General features: G+C 38.6%; 1 protein-coding gene across 2 annotated transcripts in view; it reads right to left on the bottom strand.

Moving 5' to 3' along the window:
* Positions 1 to 11,159, bottom strand: part of LOC124770362 (protein unc-80 homolog) — a 94,557-nt gene extending 83,398 nt beyond the window's left edge. For both annotated transcript variants that reach the window (XM_047249195.1, XM_047249196.1), the window contains exon 1: positions 10,980 to 11,159. In XM_047249195.1, the coding sequence (XP_047105151.1) occupies positions 10,980 to 11,153 (174 nt within the window). In that variant the 5' untranslated portion in view covers positions 11,154 to 11,159. The remainder of the gene's footprint in view (positions 1 to 10,979) is intronic.
* Between the last annotated feature and the right edge of the window lie 2,972 nt (positions 11,160 to 14,131).

Raw genomic sequence — 14,131 nt, 5'->3', positions numbered from 1 at the left:
GCAGACAAATGTATTAAAAAAAATGTATATCCAAAAACATTAAACTCACGACACTACCAGACTGTCATTAGACCACAGATACTATATGCATCAGAAACACTGGCAAATTTTACATACGCAGAACAGATAGAAAATCGTGAAAGAAGAATTGTGACGACAATTCTTGGACACAGGAAAATAACAGATGATCAAGGCAAGCCTGTATACAGACTAAAAAGCAACAAAGAAGTGTATACGAAGTGCAGCAAAATTACAGACGAAATTAGAAAAAGAAGATGCTCCTTTTAGGCTCACATCATGAGGATGAACCCGAATAGGCTTACAAAATAAATATTTTCGTACATCGCAAATCTAAAAAATAAAAATTTATGGTTTATCAACACAGAAAGAGATCTAAAAGAAATGGACATAGATCAGGAAACAATATTTAACAGAAACCTTTTTAGAAAAAAACTGAATTCATTCACGGGTTTTGGTGTGAAAATTAAGAAGACGTGTGGAACTAAATGGTCTGAAGAGAGAAAAGCCGCCTTCAGCGCAAGAATGAAAGAAGTGTGGACTGAGAGAAAGAAGACTTCCCAGAAGTGCAAGAAATAACTGTTTTCACGGTCTTTAATGGCCAAATTTGTATAATAATAATAATAATAATAATAATAATATAACTCACGTGTAACCTCAAAGTGTATGCTGGAGGGCTCTTATGCCAATATCATTTTTCCCACACCTAGTCCATTTGAAGATAATCTGCTGAAAGAATAATTGGTGGAAAGCTTTTGTATAGATGTAGTGAATAAGACAGTCACCTACTTGCGGGCCAGCCACAAGAGGCACCCTTGATTTGGCATTGCCAGTTGTTTGTTTAACAACGCTTCATGGAACTAAAGAGTGAGAACTTCTTTGCCCTAATGAAGACACAACTCACCTTGTGTTAATTAATTTTGAAGGAAAAAATTCTGATAAGATTGTTTTCTGCACTGGGAGAAGTTATCCTTGACAATCGTATTGTGTCCAGAAATCTTTTATGCCATACTGACTAGAACTGCTTCCAAACAATTTGTTTAATGGTTTATGAACCCTGTTTTTATGAAACAGTGATTTTGACCGCAATTTATAAGACTGAATGACTTGCTTCTCAACAATGGGTGTCTTGTAAATAAATGTTGTGTTATTTAGAGTACTACTAGCACTAATAAATTTGTGTGCTATAACAACAGTGTCACCAGGACACACACACATGTAAGTAGTTTGGAAGGTTACTAAGCCTGAATTTCTCTATCACTATCATAGTAATTTTAGACAATGGAAAATCCAGGATGGAATAATGACAATATTATGAAAGGAACAGATTGCTATTCACCCTGTAGTTGAGATGTTGAGCCGCAGACAAGCAGAACAAAAAGACTGCTAAGCAAGTAAGCTTTCAGCCAAAAGGTCTTCTTCTCAAATAGACAAAAAACACACACACACACACACACACACACACACACACACACACACACACACACAAGTGACCACTGTCTCTGGCCATGTAGTCATGTGTATGTGAGTTGTGTTTGCATCAATGTGTGTGTGTGTGTGTGTGTGTGTGTGTGTGTGTGTGTGTTTTGTCTATTTTAGAAGAAGGCCTTTTGGCAAAAAGCTTACTTTTTAAGCAGTCTTTTTGCTGTGCCTCTCTGCCACTCAACATCTCCGTCATGTGGTGAGTAGCAATCTATTCCTTCATAATATTGTCATCATTGTAATTTTGTGAGATATGTAAAGTGGGGGGGGGGGGGGAGGGGGGGGGGTAATACACTGCCTAACTGTTAATAGAAAGTGCATTTTTAGAATTTTAATAGTAAGTCGATCTAACTCCTCTCATGTAGTTTCTCCCACTCAGTGATGTTCCAGAATTTTTGAACATATCAATGATGAAACATGCAGTTGTTCTTTGAATATTCTCTGTTTCATATATCAAACCTATACAGTAAAAATTCCATAGTGATAGAAAATACTCATGAATCAATACATTATTCATAAGAGAGATTTGTGAACTCTCTCATGTTGAAATGCATTACATTTCCTTGGAATCATTTCTATAAATTTTAGTCTGCCACTTGCACTTTCTTCTATGTGTGTTATGTGGTCATTCTACATTAAACAGTTTGGAATACATATATTTAAATATTTAATGATTATGGCTATTTTCAGTGATATATTGACAATGTGTAGAAAAAAAATGTGAAATAGGTCTTTCCACCAATTTCTTCACAAAATAACATTTCTCTACACTGAAGGTTATGTTCGAGTGACAACCATTATCTGCAGGGGATTTCACCCCTCCACCTCCCACCCCATCCACTGTACCCCTGTACATGAGAAAACCTCATGACATAAAACTACCAAATATGAAAGAAAATCCATATATACCACATGTCCAATAAATATAAGTCTATACAAAATTTTGAAACTGTAGCTCTCGTGTGCCAGTAGGACCTCAAAAATTAAGTGATGTTGTTTAAGAAAAATACTCTTTGAGAAATTCTTGTACTACAGGAAAAGGAGACTGAAGTGCAATTAAAAGTAAAAGATAGTATTAAATCATTGGCATATTGAAGCCAACAGCCTTGTTGCAGTGCTAACACTGGTTCCCGTCAGATCACTGAAGTTAAGTGCTGTCAGGCTGGGCTAGCACTTGGATGGGTGACAACCTGGTCTACTCAGTGCTGTTGGCAAGTGGGGCGCATTCAGCCCTTGTGAGACAAACTGAGGAGCTACTTGATTGAGAAGCAGTGGTTCTGGTCTTGTAAACTGCCACATGGCTGGGAGAGTGGTGTGCTGACCACGTACCCCTCCATATCCACATCCAGTGACGCCTGTGGGCTGAGGATGACATGGCAGCCGGTCAGTATCACTGAACTTACATAGACAGTTCATGCAGAGTTTAGTTTAGATTTTATTAGGTAAAAGAACAAAATGAATGGAAAACAGTATTTTATTTTTCTTATTTCAGTGTGATCATCTGCTTGTACACCAGTGATGAGTCAGAGACAGCTGGTTTGAATCCTGTAGCTGGAAGAAATTTTTAGCAGTAGTATTGGGCTGGTTATGCAAAAGAGGGGTGGTACCATGTAGTTCCTGATCACTGGACTTCATATCAATATCTTGGATTAAATTGCAAACCTCTTGAGATTGTCTCATAGAGTGAGGACAAATGTAATATTGATAGTGACTTGTCTATTGGATGGTGCCAAACAGCCTGGTGGTCCCCTTGATGCTATTTGAAAAGAATAATCTATGTAATGGCACTGATTTCACCCTCTGCTTCTCTCTCTTACTATAATCAACACAAACATGGCACTCAAATCTACAAGCACTCGTCACAGTCAGCTACACTCAAATTTTGGGAAGAAAATATGTCACTGTGCACTAGGAAAGGAAACCTATGAGTTAGATGGCTGGGGGTCTCTGAGCTAACAATGCTGTATAATTTTACTTTTACTTGCAAATATGCATTCTGGTTGCATTGTTGTAGCACTTTATTGCAACATTGTTAGACAATCTTTATTCAGTTTGTACATTCTTTATGATACCTTAGGCTTTTCCCAACTTGCATTTCCTTCCTTCTTCAGAAAACTTTTCTAAGCCATTATCTGCAACTATTTTCCAAAGATAATTTGAATTGGTTCACCTTTGTTACAAAATATTTGGGGGAATTTTTTTATGTTCACCTTTGTAATAATATGTTTTGTATAAAGATTCTTAATCCTGTTGGGTTATTTTAAAAATGACATATTTTCCACAAAAGATGCTATTTGATGAAACCTTTATTTCTGTAACCATTTTCAGCAAAATTCCATCATCTGATACACCTGGGTACAATACGGTGATATGGACATACTATTTTCGCTAAAATCTAATTTTATGTTTTCCTAACTCACTGAAGGCAAATGCAGGAAATGTTCTTCTTAAAGACACAGCTAATTTCATTCCCTATGCTTGCCTAACTTGGGATCCACTTCTAAGGCTGCATTTTCTTCAGAAGTACAGATGTGCGCTCTTTGTTTCTATTCTATTCTGGAGAAGGCATAACAGTTACTACTGCCTTTTATGAAACTATCTGCCACTCATCACCTCAAGTAGTGGTCCCTCCTCTCAATTATTACATATACTCCACATGAATTTTTGGCAGTCAAGCACAGCACATTATAAGATCTTAAAATAGCAGATTCTATTCTCAGCTGTCACTTCACTAAGATGAATCTGTTCGCAAAATCAAACAATGGAAAATTCGGGGTGGAATGTAACAATTTTATGAAAAGGACAGTTGCTACTCACCATGTAGCAGAGATGCTGAGTCACAGATGGGTACAACAGAACAACTGCCACAATATAAGCTTTCAGCAAATGAGGCCTTTGTTAAAAATAGACCACACACACACACACACACAGACACACACACACACACACACACACACACACACACACACACATATGCAAATGCTACTCACACACACATGACCACAGTCACGAGCAGCTGATGGCAGACTACAAACAGCAGCCAATGGTGGGAGAGGCAACAGGGTGAGGGTAAGGAAGAGGCTGGGGTGGGGAGCAGGAGGGCTAGCATTAAGGGTGGGAGATGGTAAGTGCTGCTGGTGAATCGTGCAAGAACGAGGTGAAGGGAGGGTAAGGCAGCTAGGTGCAATCTTGAGGTTATATGAAGGGCAAGGGAGAGGGGTACTAGAAAAGCAGAGAAGTAAAAAGACTGAGTGTGTTGGTGGAATAGAGGACTGCATAGTGCTGGAATGGGAACAGGGAAGGGTCTAGATGGGCACTGAAAATGACTAACAAAGGTGGAGGTCAGAAGGATTACAGGAACGTAGGATATACTGCAGGGAGAGTTCCCACCTGCACAATTCAGAAAAGCTGGTGTTGGTGGGAAGGATCCAAACAGTACAGACTGAGAAGCAGTCACTGAAATGAAGTACATCACGTTGGGTGGCATGCTCGGCAACAGTGTAGTCCTGTTGTTTCTTGGCCACAGTTTGTTGGTGGCCATTCATGCAGACAGACAGCTAGTTTGTTGTCAAGCTCACATAGAATGCAGCACAGTGGTTGCAGCTTAGCTTGTAGATCACATGATTGGTTTCACTGGTAAGCCTGCCTTTGTTGCGATGATGTCTGTGACCAGACTAGAGCAGGCGGTGGTGGGAGGATGTATGGGGAAGGTCTTGCATCTAGGTCTATTGCAGGGATATTGATCCATCTGTTTGCATTATCCTAATATATCAACCAAGTAGTTATGTTAGTATATTGTACTTGGAGTCTGTCATGGTGGCATGCCTGAAAAAAATATTCTTGGTTTTCAAGCCAAAATGTTCTGCTTGAAAACCAAGAAGATTTTATTAACACAGATATATTCTTGGAACTGATTAATAGTTCTACAAGAATATTATATTATAAATTTTGAACTCTCCTACTTTAATAGGTCATGTATCCAACATAAAGAATTCAAGATTTAATGTATAGAAGTCCACGTTAGCTGTACAAATGATTCACTCTGGGGCATACTGGAGATTATATATATATATTTTTTATGTGAGCTGATTGTTGTTATTGTGCCTGCCACATGGTTTGTGCTCACATGTGTGTGAAAGCATGGATAATACATATTAGTATTCAGACTGCTGAGAACTATTTTCCAGTATGTCATGACTTAATGTTTCAGAATGGGCTTGAATATCCTATTACACTAGATAATGACAAATTGTTGAAACTACAGTCAGAATAAATATTTTTAACAATCATATGCAGAATGAGTAGTACTTTTAATGAGTATAAAACTATTGACTCTTTCATGTCCACTTCTTGGCATGTTGCTTGTTGATGCTTGTCTTGAGATCTTCAGTCAAAAGTCAGCAGAATGAGTGACTAACATTGTCCAAGATTCACCTACCAGTAACAGGGTGTGAATCTTGGAAAATTCTTGCCACATGTGCACTTGAAATATCAGAAAAATCACTAAATGATCATTGGCAAAAGATCATGAAATAAAGTCCTATAGGCAATACATCATCTAAAAAAAAAAAAATAATTTAGTATCTGTCACGCTTTCATGCATGTAGCATATGCCATACTTACTGTATACAGTATACTTTAGAAAAATAAAAATGCTTAGAGAATATATTTTGAGAACACTGTCTCATTGATTCAATACATATATTTTTATCTCATATTTATTTGCACATTATTGATGCTGATATACAACTTCAATGTCTACTGAGAATTGGAAGAATCCTTAGTCGCAGTTGTTGTTGTTGTTGTGGTCTTCAGTCCTGAGACTGGTTTGATGCGGCTCTCCATGCTACTCTATCCTGTGCAAGCTTCTTCATCTCCCAGTACTTACTGCAACCTACATCCTTCTGAATCTGCTTAGTGTATTCATCTCTTGGTCTACCTCTACAATTTTTATCCTCCATGCTGCCCTCCAATGCTAAATTTGTGATCCCTGGATGCCTCAGAACATGTCCTGCCAACCGGTCCCTCCTTCTTGTCAAGTTGTGCCACAAACTCCTCTTCTCCACAATTCTGTTCAATAACTCCTCATTAGTTATGTGATCTACCCATCTAATCTTCAGCATTCTTCTGTAGCACCACATTTCGAAAGCTTCTATTCTCTTCTTGTTCAAACTATTTATTGCCCACATGGCTACACTCCATACAAATACTTTCAGAAACGACTTCCTGACAATGAAATCTATACACGATGTTAACAAATTTCCCTTCTTCAGAAACGCTTTCCTTGCCATTGCCAGTCTACATTTTATATCCTCTCTACTTCGATCATCATCAGTTATTTTGCTCCCCAAATAGCAAAACTCCTTTACTACTTTTATGTGTCTCATTACCTAATCTAATTCCCTCAGCATCACCTGACTTAATTCAACTACATTCCATTATCCTCGTTTTGCTTTTGTTGATGATAATTTTATATGCCCTTTTCAAGACACTATCCATTCCGTTCAACTGCTCTTCCAGGTCCTTTGCTGTCCCTACAGAATTACAATGTCATCAGTGAACATAAAAGTTTTTATTTCTTATCCATGGATTTTAATACCTACTCCAAATTTTTCTTTTGTTTCCTTTACTGCTTGCTCAATATACAGATTGAATTACATCGGGGAGAGGCTACAACCCTGTCTCACTCCCTTCCCAACCACTGCTCCCTTTTCATGCCCCTTGACTCTTATGACTGCCATCTGGTTTCTGTACAAATTGTAAATACCCTTTCACTCCCTGTATTTTACTTCTGCCACCCTTAGAATTTGAAAGAGAGTATTCCAGTCAACATTGTCAAAAGCTTTCTCTAAGTCTACAAATGCTAGAAATGTAGGTTTGCCTTTCCTTAATCTTTCTTCTAAGATAAGTCGTAGGATCAGTATTGCCTCACGTGTTCCAATATTTCTACGGAATCCGAACTGATCTTCCCCGAGGTTGACTGCTACCAGTTTTTCCATTCGTCTGTAAAGAACTCATGTTAGTATTTTGCAGCTGTGACTTATTAAACTGATAGTTTGGTAATTCTCACATCTGTCAACACCTGCTTTCTTTGGGATTGGAATTATTGTATTCTTCTTGAAGTCTGAGAGTATTTCGCCTGTCTCATACATCTTGCTCACCAGATGGTAGAGTTTTGTCAGGACTGGCTCTCCCAAGGCCGTCAGTAGTTCTAATGGAATGTTGTCTACTCCCAGGCCTTGTTTCGACTCGGGTCTTTCGGTGCTCTGTCAAACTCTTCACACAGTATCGTATCTCCCATTTCATCTTCATCTGCCTCCTCTTCCATTTCCATAATATTGTCCTCAAGTACATCGCCCCTGTATAGACCCTCTATATACTCCTTCCACCTTTCTGCTTTCCCTTCTTTGCTTAGAACTGGGCTCCCATCTCAGCTCTTGATATTCATACAAGTGGTTTTCTTTTCTCCAAAAGTCTCTTTAATTTTCCTGTAGGCAGTATCTATCTTACCCCTAGTGAGATAAGCCTCTACGTCCTTACATTTGTCCTCTAGCCATCCCTGCTTAGCCATTTTGCAGTTCCTGTCGATCTCATTTTTGAGCCATTTGTATTCCTTTTTGCCTGCTTCATTTACTGCATTTTTATATTTTCTCCTTTGATCAATTAAATTCAATATTTCTTCTGTTACCCAAGGATTTCTACTAGCCCTCGTCTTTTTACCTATTTGATCCTCTGCTGTCTTCACTACTTCATCCCTGAGAGCTAGCCATTCTTCTTCTACTGTATTTCTTTCCCCCATTCCTGTCAATTGTTCCCTTATGCTCTCTCTGAAACTCTGTACAACCTCTGGTTCTTTAAGTTTATCCAGGTCCCATCTCCTTAAATTCCCACCTTTTTGCAGTTTATTCAGTTTTAATCTATAGTTCATAACCAATAGATTGTGGTCAAAGTCCACATCTGCCTCTGGAAATGTCTTACAATTTAAAACCTGGTTCCTAAATCTCTGTCTTACCATTATATAATCTATCTCATACAGTCTAGTATCTCCAGGATTCTTCCATGTATACAACCTTCTTTTATGATTCTTGAACCAAGTTTTAACTATGATTAAGTTATGCTCCATGCAAAATTCTACCAGACAGCTTCCTCATTCATTTTTTACCTCCAATCCATATTCACCTACTATATTTCCTTCTCTCCCTTTTCCTACTCTCGAATTCCAGTCACACATGACTATTAAATTTTCATCTCCCTTAACTACCTGAATAATTTCTGTTATCTCATCATACATTTCATCAACTTCTTCATCATCTGCAGAGATAGCTGGCATATAAACTTCTACTACTGTAGTAGGCATGGGCTTCGTGTCTATCTTGGCCACAATAATGCTTTCACTATGCTGTTTGTAGTAGCTTACCCGCACTCCTATTTTTTTTATTCATTATTAAACCTACTCCTGCATTACCCCTGTTGGATTTTGTATTTATAACCCTGTATCCACCTGACCGAAATTCTTGTTCCTCCGGCCACTGAACTTCACTAATTCTCACCATATCTAACTTTAACCTATCCATTTCCCTTTTTAAATTTTCTAACCTACCTGCCCAATTAAGGCATCTGACATTCCATGCTCTGATCCATAGAATGCCAGTTTTCTCTCTCCTGATAACGACGTCCTCATGAGTAGTCCCCGCCCGGAGATCCGAATGGGGGACTATTTTACCTCCGTAATATTTTACCCAAGAAGATGCCATCATCATTTAACCATACAGTAAAGCTGCATGCCCTCAGGAAAAATTACAGCTGTAGTTTCCCCTTGCTTTCAGCCGTTCGCAGTACCAGCACAGCAAGACCGTTTTGGTTAGTGTTACAAGGCCAGATCAGTCAATCATCCAGACTGTTGCCCCTGCAGCTACTGAAAAGGCTGCTGCCCCTCTTCAGGAACCACACGTTTGTCTGGCCTCTCAACGGATACCCCTCCATTGTGGTTGCACCTACGGTACGGCCATCTGTATTGCTGAGGCACGCAAGTATCCCCACCAACGGCAAGGTCCATGGTTCATGGGGGGTAGTCACAGTAGCTTCACCAATTTCTCCACAATTTCGTAGCAGTATTATGAAGAGTAGTCCTATATAAAACTTTGGTGCCACATATAATATTTGAAGACAGAATTATCTTGACAACTAGTCAACACAAAGACTATTTGCTGCTTGTTATGCAAATTCACAGCACTGAACCACTAAAATATTTTAGGTTATACAAGTACAACAGACAGCATAGTATCACTACTACAAGCGGGTTCTTAATTGTGTTATGAACTGATTTTCAATAATTCATGTGGAATAATAAGAAGCAGTGATGGGGATTAACCAAAATTCATCATAGCTTTAGCTAACATTACACGTTCTTTAATAAGCATTGACAAATGCTAAGTAAGTAATCAGTATTACTTATCTTAAGGAATAACAAACCACTGAATTTCAATACACAAAACATTGAAGACTCAACCAACTGCAACCTTACTTTTATGATTCTTGCATGTTGTTTTATTTAAATGGTAACAAGCAATGTGAAATTTTTTTGTTCAGTTTAATTTTATGCATAACTGTATAGAAACAGGATGATTACTATAAATGATATGATAACATTTGATATTTCTGCAGTCAATCATCCAGACTGTTGCCCCTGCAGCTACTGAAAAGGCTGCTGCCCCTCTTCAGGAACCACACGTTTGTCTGGCCTCTCAACGGATACCCCTCCATTGTGGTTGCACCTACGGTACGGCCATCTGTATTGCTGAGGCACGCAAGTATCCCCACCAACGGCAAGGTCCATGGTTCATGGGGGGTAGTCACAGTAGCTTCACCAATTTCTCCACAATTTCGTAGCAGTATTATGAAGAGTAGTCCTATATAAAACTTTGGTGCCACATATAATATTTGAAGACAGAATTATCTTGACAACTAGTCAACACAAAGACTATTTGCTGCTTGTTATGCAAATTCACAGCACTGAACCACTAAAATATTTTAGGTTATACAAGTACAACAGACAGCATAGTATCACTACTACAAGCGGGTTCTTAATTGTGTTATGAACTGATTTTCAATAATTCATGTGGAATAATAAGAAGCAGTGATGGGGATTAACCAAAATTCATCATAGCTTTAGCTAACATTACACGTTCTTTAATAAGCATTGACAAATGCTAAGTAAGTAATCAGTATTACTTATCTTAAGGAATAACAAACCACTGAATTTCAATACACAAAACATTGAAGACTCAACCAACTGCAACCTTACTTTTATGATTCTTGCATGTTGTTTTATTTAAATGGTAACAAGCAATGTGAAATTTTTTTGTTCAGTTTAATTTTATGCATAACTGTATAGAAACAGGATGATTACTATAAATGATATGATAACATTTGATATTTCTGCAGTAAAATATGAGGAAAATTATAGCAATGAAACTAACCTTTTGATGCAAGAATGGCAGCAGGAGGATGAATAATGGTGTTCTCTGGGTAACAACAAAATCAAGGAAGTTCCAAAATATTAGCCCTCCTTCATTGTTCTGTCCAATCTCCCTGATAGTACGCGCTATTCTTATCCAATCTGTCACTAACTCACTCTCAAAACATATGATCATGATCTTGAGAGCTGAAAACCAGGTTTTGTTATCAAACAAATTATTGTTATAAGTCATACAATTTTATAAGAAAGATGCAAATATATTATGAATTCAAACACAAACTCCCTCTCTCTCTCTGTCACACACACACACACACACACACACACACACACACACACACACACACAAACACAAACCCACTACATGTTTTCTGATGATTGCTGCTCTCTTGGATCGGCATTCTATATACTTCGGTCATTACTCTTACTATCACTTCAATCTTTTTACTATTTATGCAGTCACCACAGGGTGCGGTGACAGGAGTAGGATTGGTCCTGCTTGGCTGCAAACTACTGTTTTCATCTCCTCACTATTACTATCAAACATAGACCACACTGCAGGTGAACTCTTTGCTTTTTCTTGGCTCGTGCAAGGTTCAATGCCTAACTCAGTTGTAGATCACTATGTTTGTCAATTAAATCATCTTGAAACCTAGTTTCAATGATCTCTTTAATAATGCAATCCCAAAAGAAGACAGTCTAAGTACCTTGGTTTTGTTGCAATCTCTAGTATGTCCAGTTTTCAACTACAGTCAGCCATGGCTGATTTGGTAGTCTGGCATAATTCAGCATGACATCTATGTTCGCAGAACCTCTTTTCTTTCATGCATACAGTTTCCCAAATGGAAGTCTTGCTGCTTTGGCAGGAGATTTAGTGGACCCATGGTTTGCAAAGGTGTACACGATACTTTAGTGAACCTAGTAGTGTCCAGGTCTTTCAAAGTGAGTGAAATAACATTTGAGATTATGTCATTCCAAGGGTCTGCTAACTTATCTGGACAAATAGGATGTGTGTTACAGATTTGTGTTCACTCTTTCTTACTGCTGTAGACTAGGTACAACCTGTCTGAACACATGCCTTATCTGCTGGCTGTTGTACCCATTCCTTTGGAATGTTGCCTCCAGGTGCTTCAGCTCAGTTGGAAGGCTGTCTTGGCCATTGAAGGATCAGGCCTTTTGAACAAGTGTGCATAAATGTCTTCAAGCTGGAAGTTGTGGTGACTACTGAAGACATGTAGATACAGATCTTTGTGTGTAAGATTTCTGTACAAACTGTGTCCCAGCTTTCCCGCTGGTTTCCAATTCACCTGTACGTCAAGAAATGGGAGGATGCCATTCTGTTGCACCTCCGTGGAAAACTTTATGTTGAGGAGAAGTGAGCTGAGCTGATTGAGCAAATCAACCAAGCTGTCCCATCTACGCTACCAAATGACAAACATGTCACCAACTTAATGGCAGAAACAGGTTGGTGTTAGTTGCTTTGTTCTAGGGCCTTTTCCTCAAACTTTTTGATGAACAAATCTGCCACAATCAGTGACAGACGATACCCATGGTGATGATGTCTGTCTGTTCATAATAATTTCCATCCTTCTGGGAAGGTATGATTAAAGAGGGCACTGAATTTAGAGTCCAGTACTGTCTAATTAATAAGAATAGTTACTACAACTGCATCAGTTAAGTAACCCTTCATTGAACCAATAAAAAAACACAGCATTGTCATATTGTGCAGTCCACACTCGATGGAAATGGCACAGAGCCTGACTACTGCAGTTTGCAGCTGGGCATTACCATCAATGCCACCGCCCACTGCAGCAGCTGCATAGATAGTGAAGGAGTGGAGTGACAGAGGGGGAATGGCCAACATATATAGGACACCAATCTGAGCCAAGCAGTAATCATGAGGAACCACCTGATGACGGCAGTGAGCCTGTGCATCAAAATATCATGGAGGACTTACAATGTGACACAGGCAAACACCCAAAATTCTACAAGTTAGAAATACACTAAGAAAACATAAGATTGCATAATATTTTCAAAATGATAAAATTATAAATATGAATGAAAAGGATGGTTATCCAGAAAGCTGGTTTCCCAGGCTGACAAAATATCACAGACCATTCATTATGAAAGACAAATTCCTCTTATAAAATCATTCACAAAGGAGGATCATACAGACATACCATCATTTCAACACTACACAAGTTCCCATATGGCAGACACAAAAATAGGTATCCTCACCAGGTCCAGATGAGACCACAATATGGTTTTACAGCGAGTACTCTTCTCTATTGGCCCCGTACTTAGCCTGCAGTTCTTGAGAATCTCTCACCAGTTGGAAGTCTCAACTGAGTGGAAAAAGTGCAGCTGACTTCCACATATAAGAAAAGTAAAAGAATAGACCCATAATATTACTGACCAATACCCTTAACATCAAACACTGGTTTGCTGCAAGAATTTCTTGGCATATATAATGAATTTCCTCAAGACAGAAAAGCATATAGCCACAAATCAACATATATCTAGAAAGAACTGCTCCTGAAAAACTCAGCTTCTTCTTTTCTTGCAGTTATTCTGTGAACCATGGATGAAGGGTAATAGGCAGATTCCATATTCTTAGATTTCCAGAAAGTGTCTGACATAGTGTCACACTGCAGGCTGTTAACATATATCAGAGCTTACAGATTATATTCTCAGATATGTGAGTGACTGGAAGAATTTTTAAGTAGTAGAACAATGTATGCTGTCCTGGATGGTGGGTACAAAGGTGCTGTCATGAGTGCCCCAGAGGAGGATGAAGGGAACCACTCTTGTTCTCTATATACATACATGATCTGAGAGATAGGAAGAGCAGCAATCTATGACTTTTTGCTGGTTATGCAGTAATGTATGTGCAGTGTTATCTTTAAGTGATTAGAGGAGGAACAGGACAACCCAAACAGAATTTTTATTTGGTGTGATGAATGACAGTTTGCTCTAAATGAGGAAAAATATAGACTGAGGCAGATGAGGAGGAAAACAATACTATATCATTCAAATACAGTATTAGTGGTGTGCTGTTTGATGCAGTAATGTTGATCGAACATCTAGGGTTAACGTCACAAGGTGATGAAAATGGACTGAATATGAAGGTCAGTTGTAGGAAGGGCGAATGGTTGA

Source organism: Schistocerca piceifrons, unplaced genomic scaffold (assembly GCF_021461385.2).
Source record: "Schistocerca piceifrons isolate TAMUIC-IGC-003096 unplaced genomic scaffold, iqSchPice1.1 HiC_scaffold_798, whole genome shotgun sequence".
Taxonomy (NCBI): Eukaryota; Metazoa; Arthropoda; class Insecta; order Orthoptera; family Acrididae; genus Schistocerca; species Schistocerca piceifrons.
Note: the sequence above shows the minus strand (reverse complement) of the source record. Positions and strands in the feature narration are given on the sequence as shown.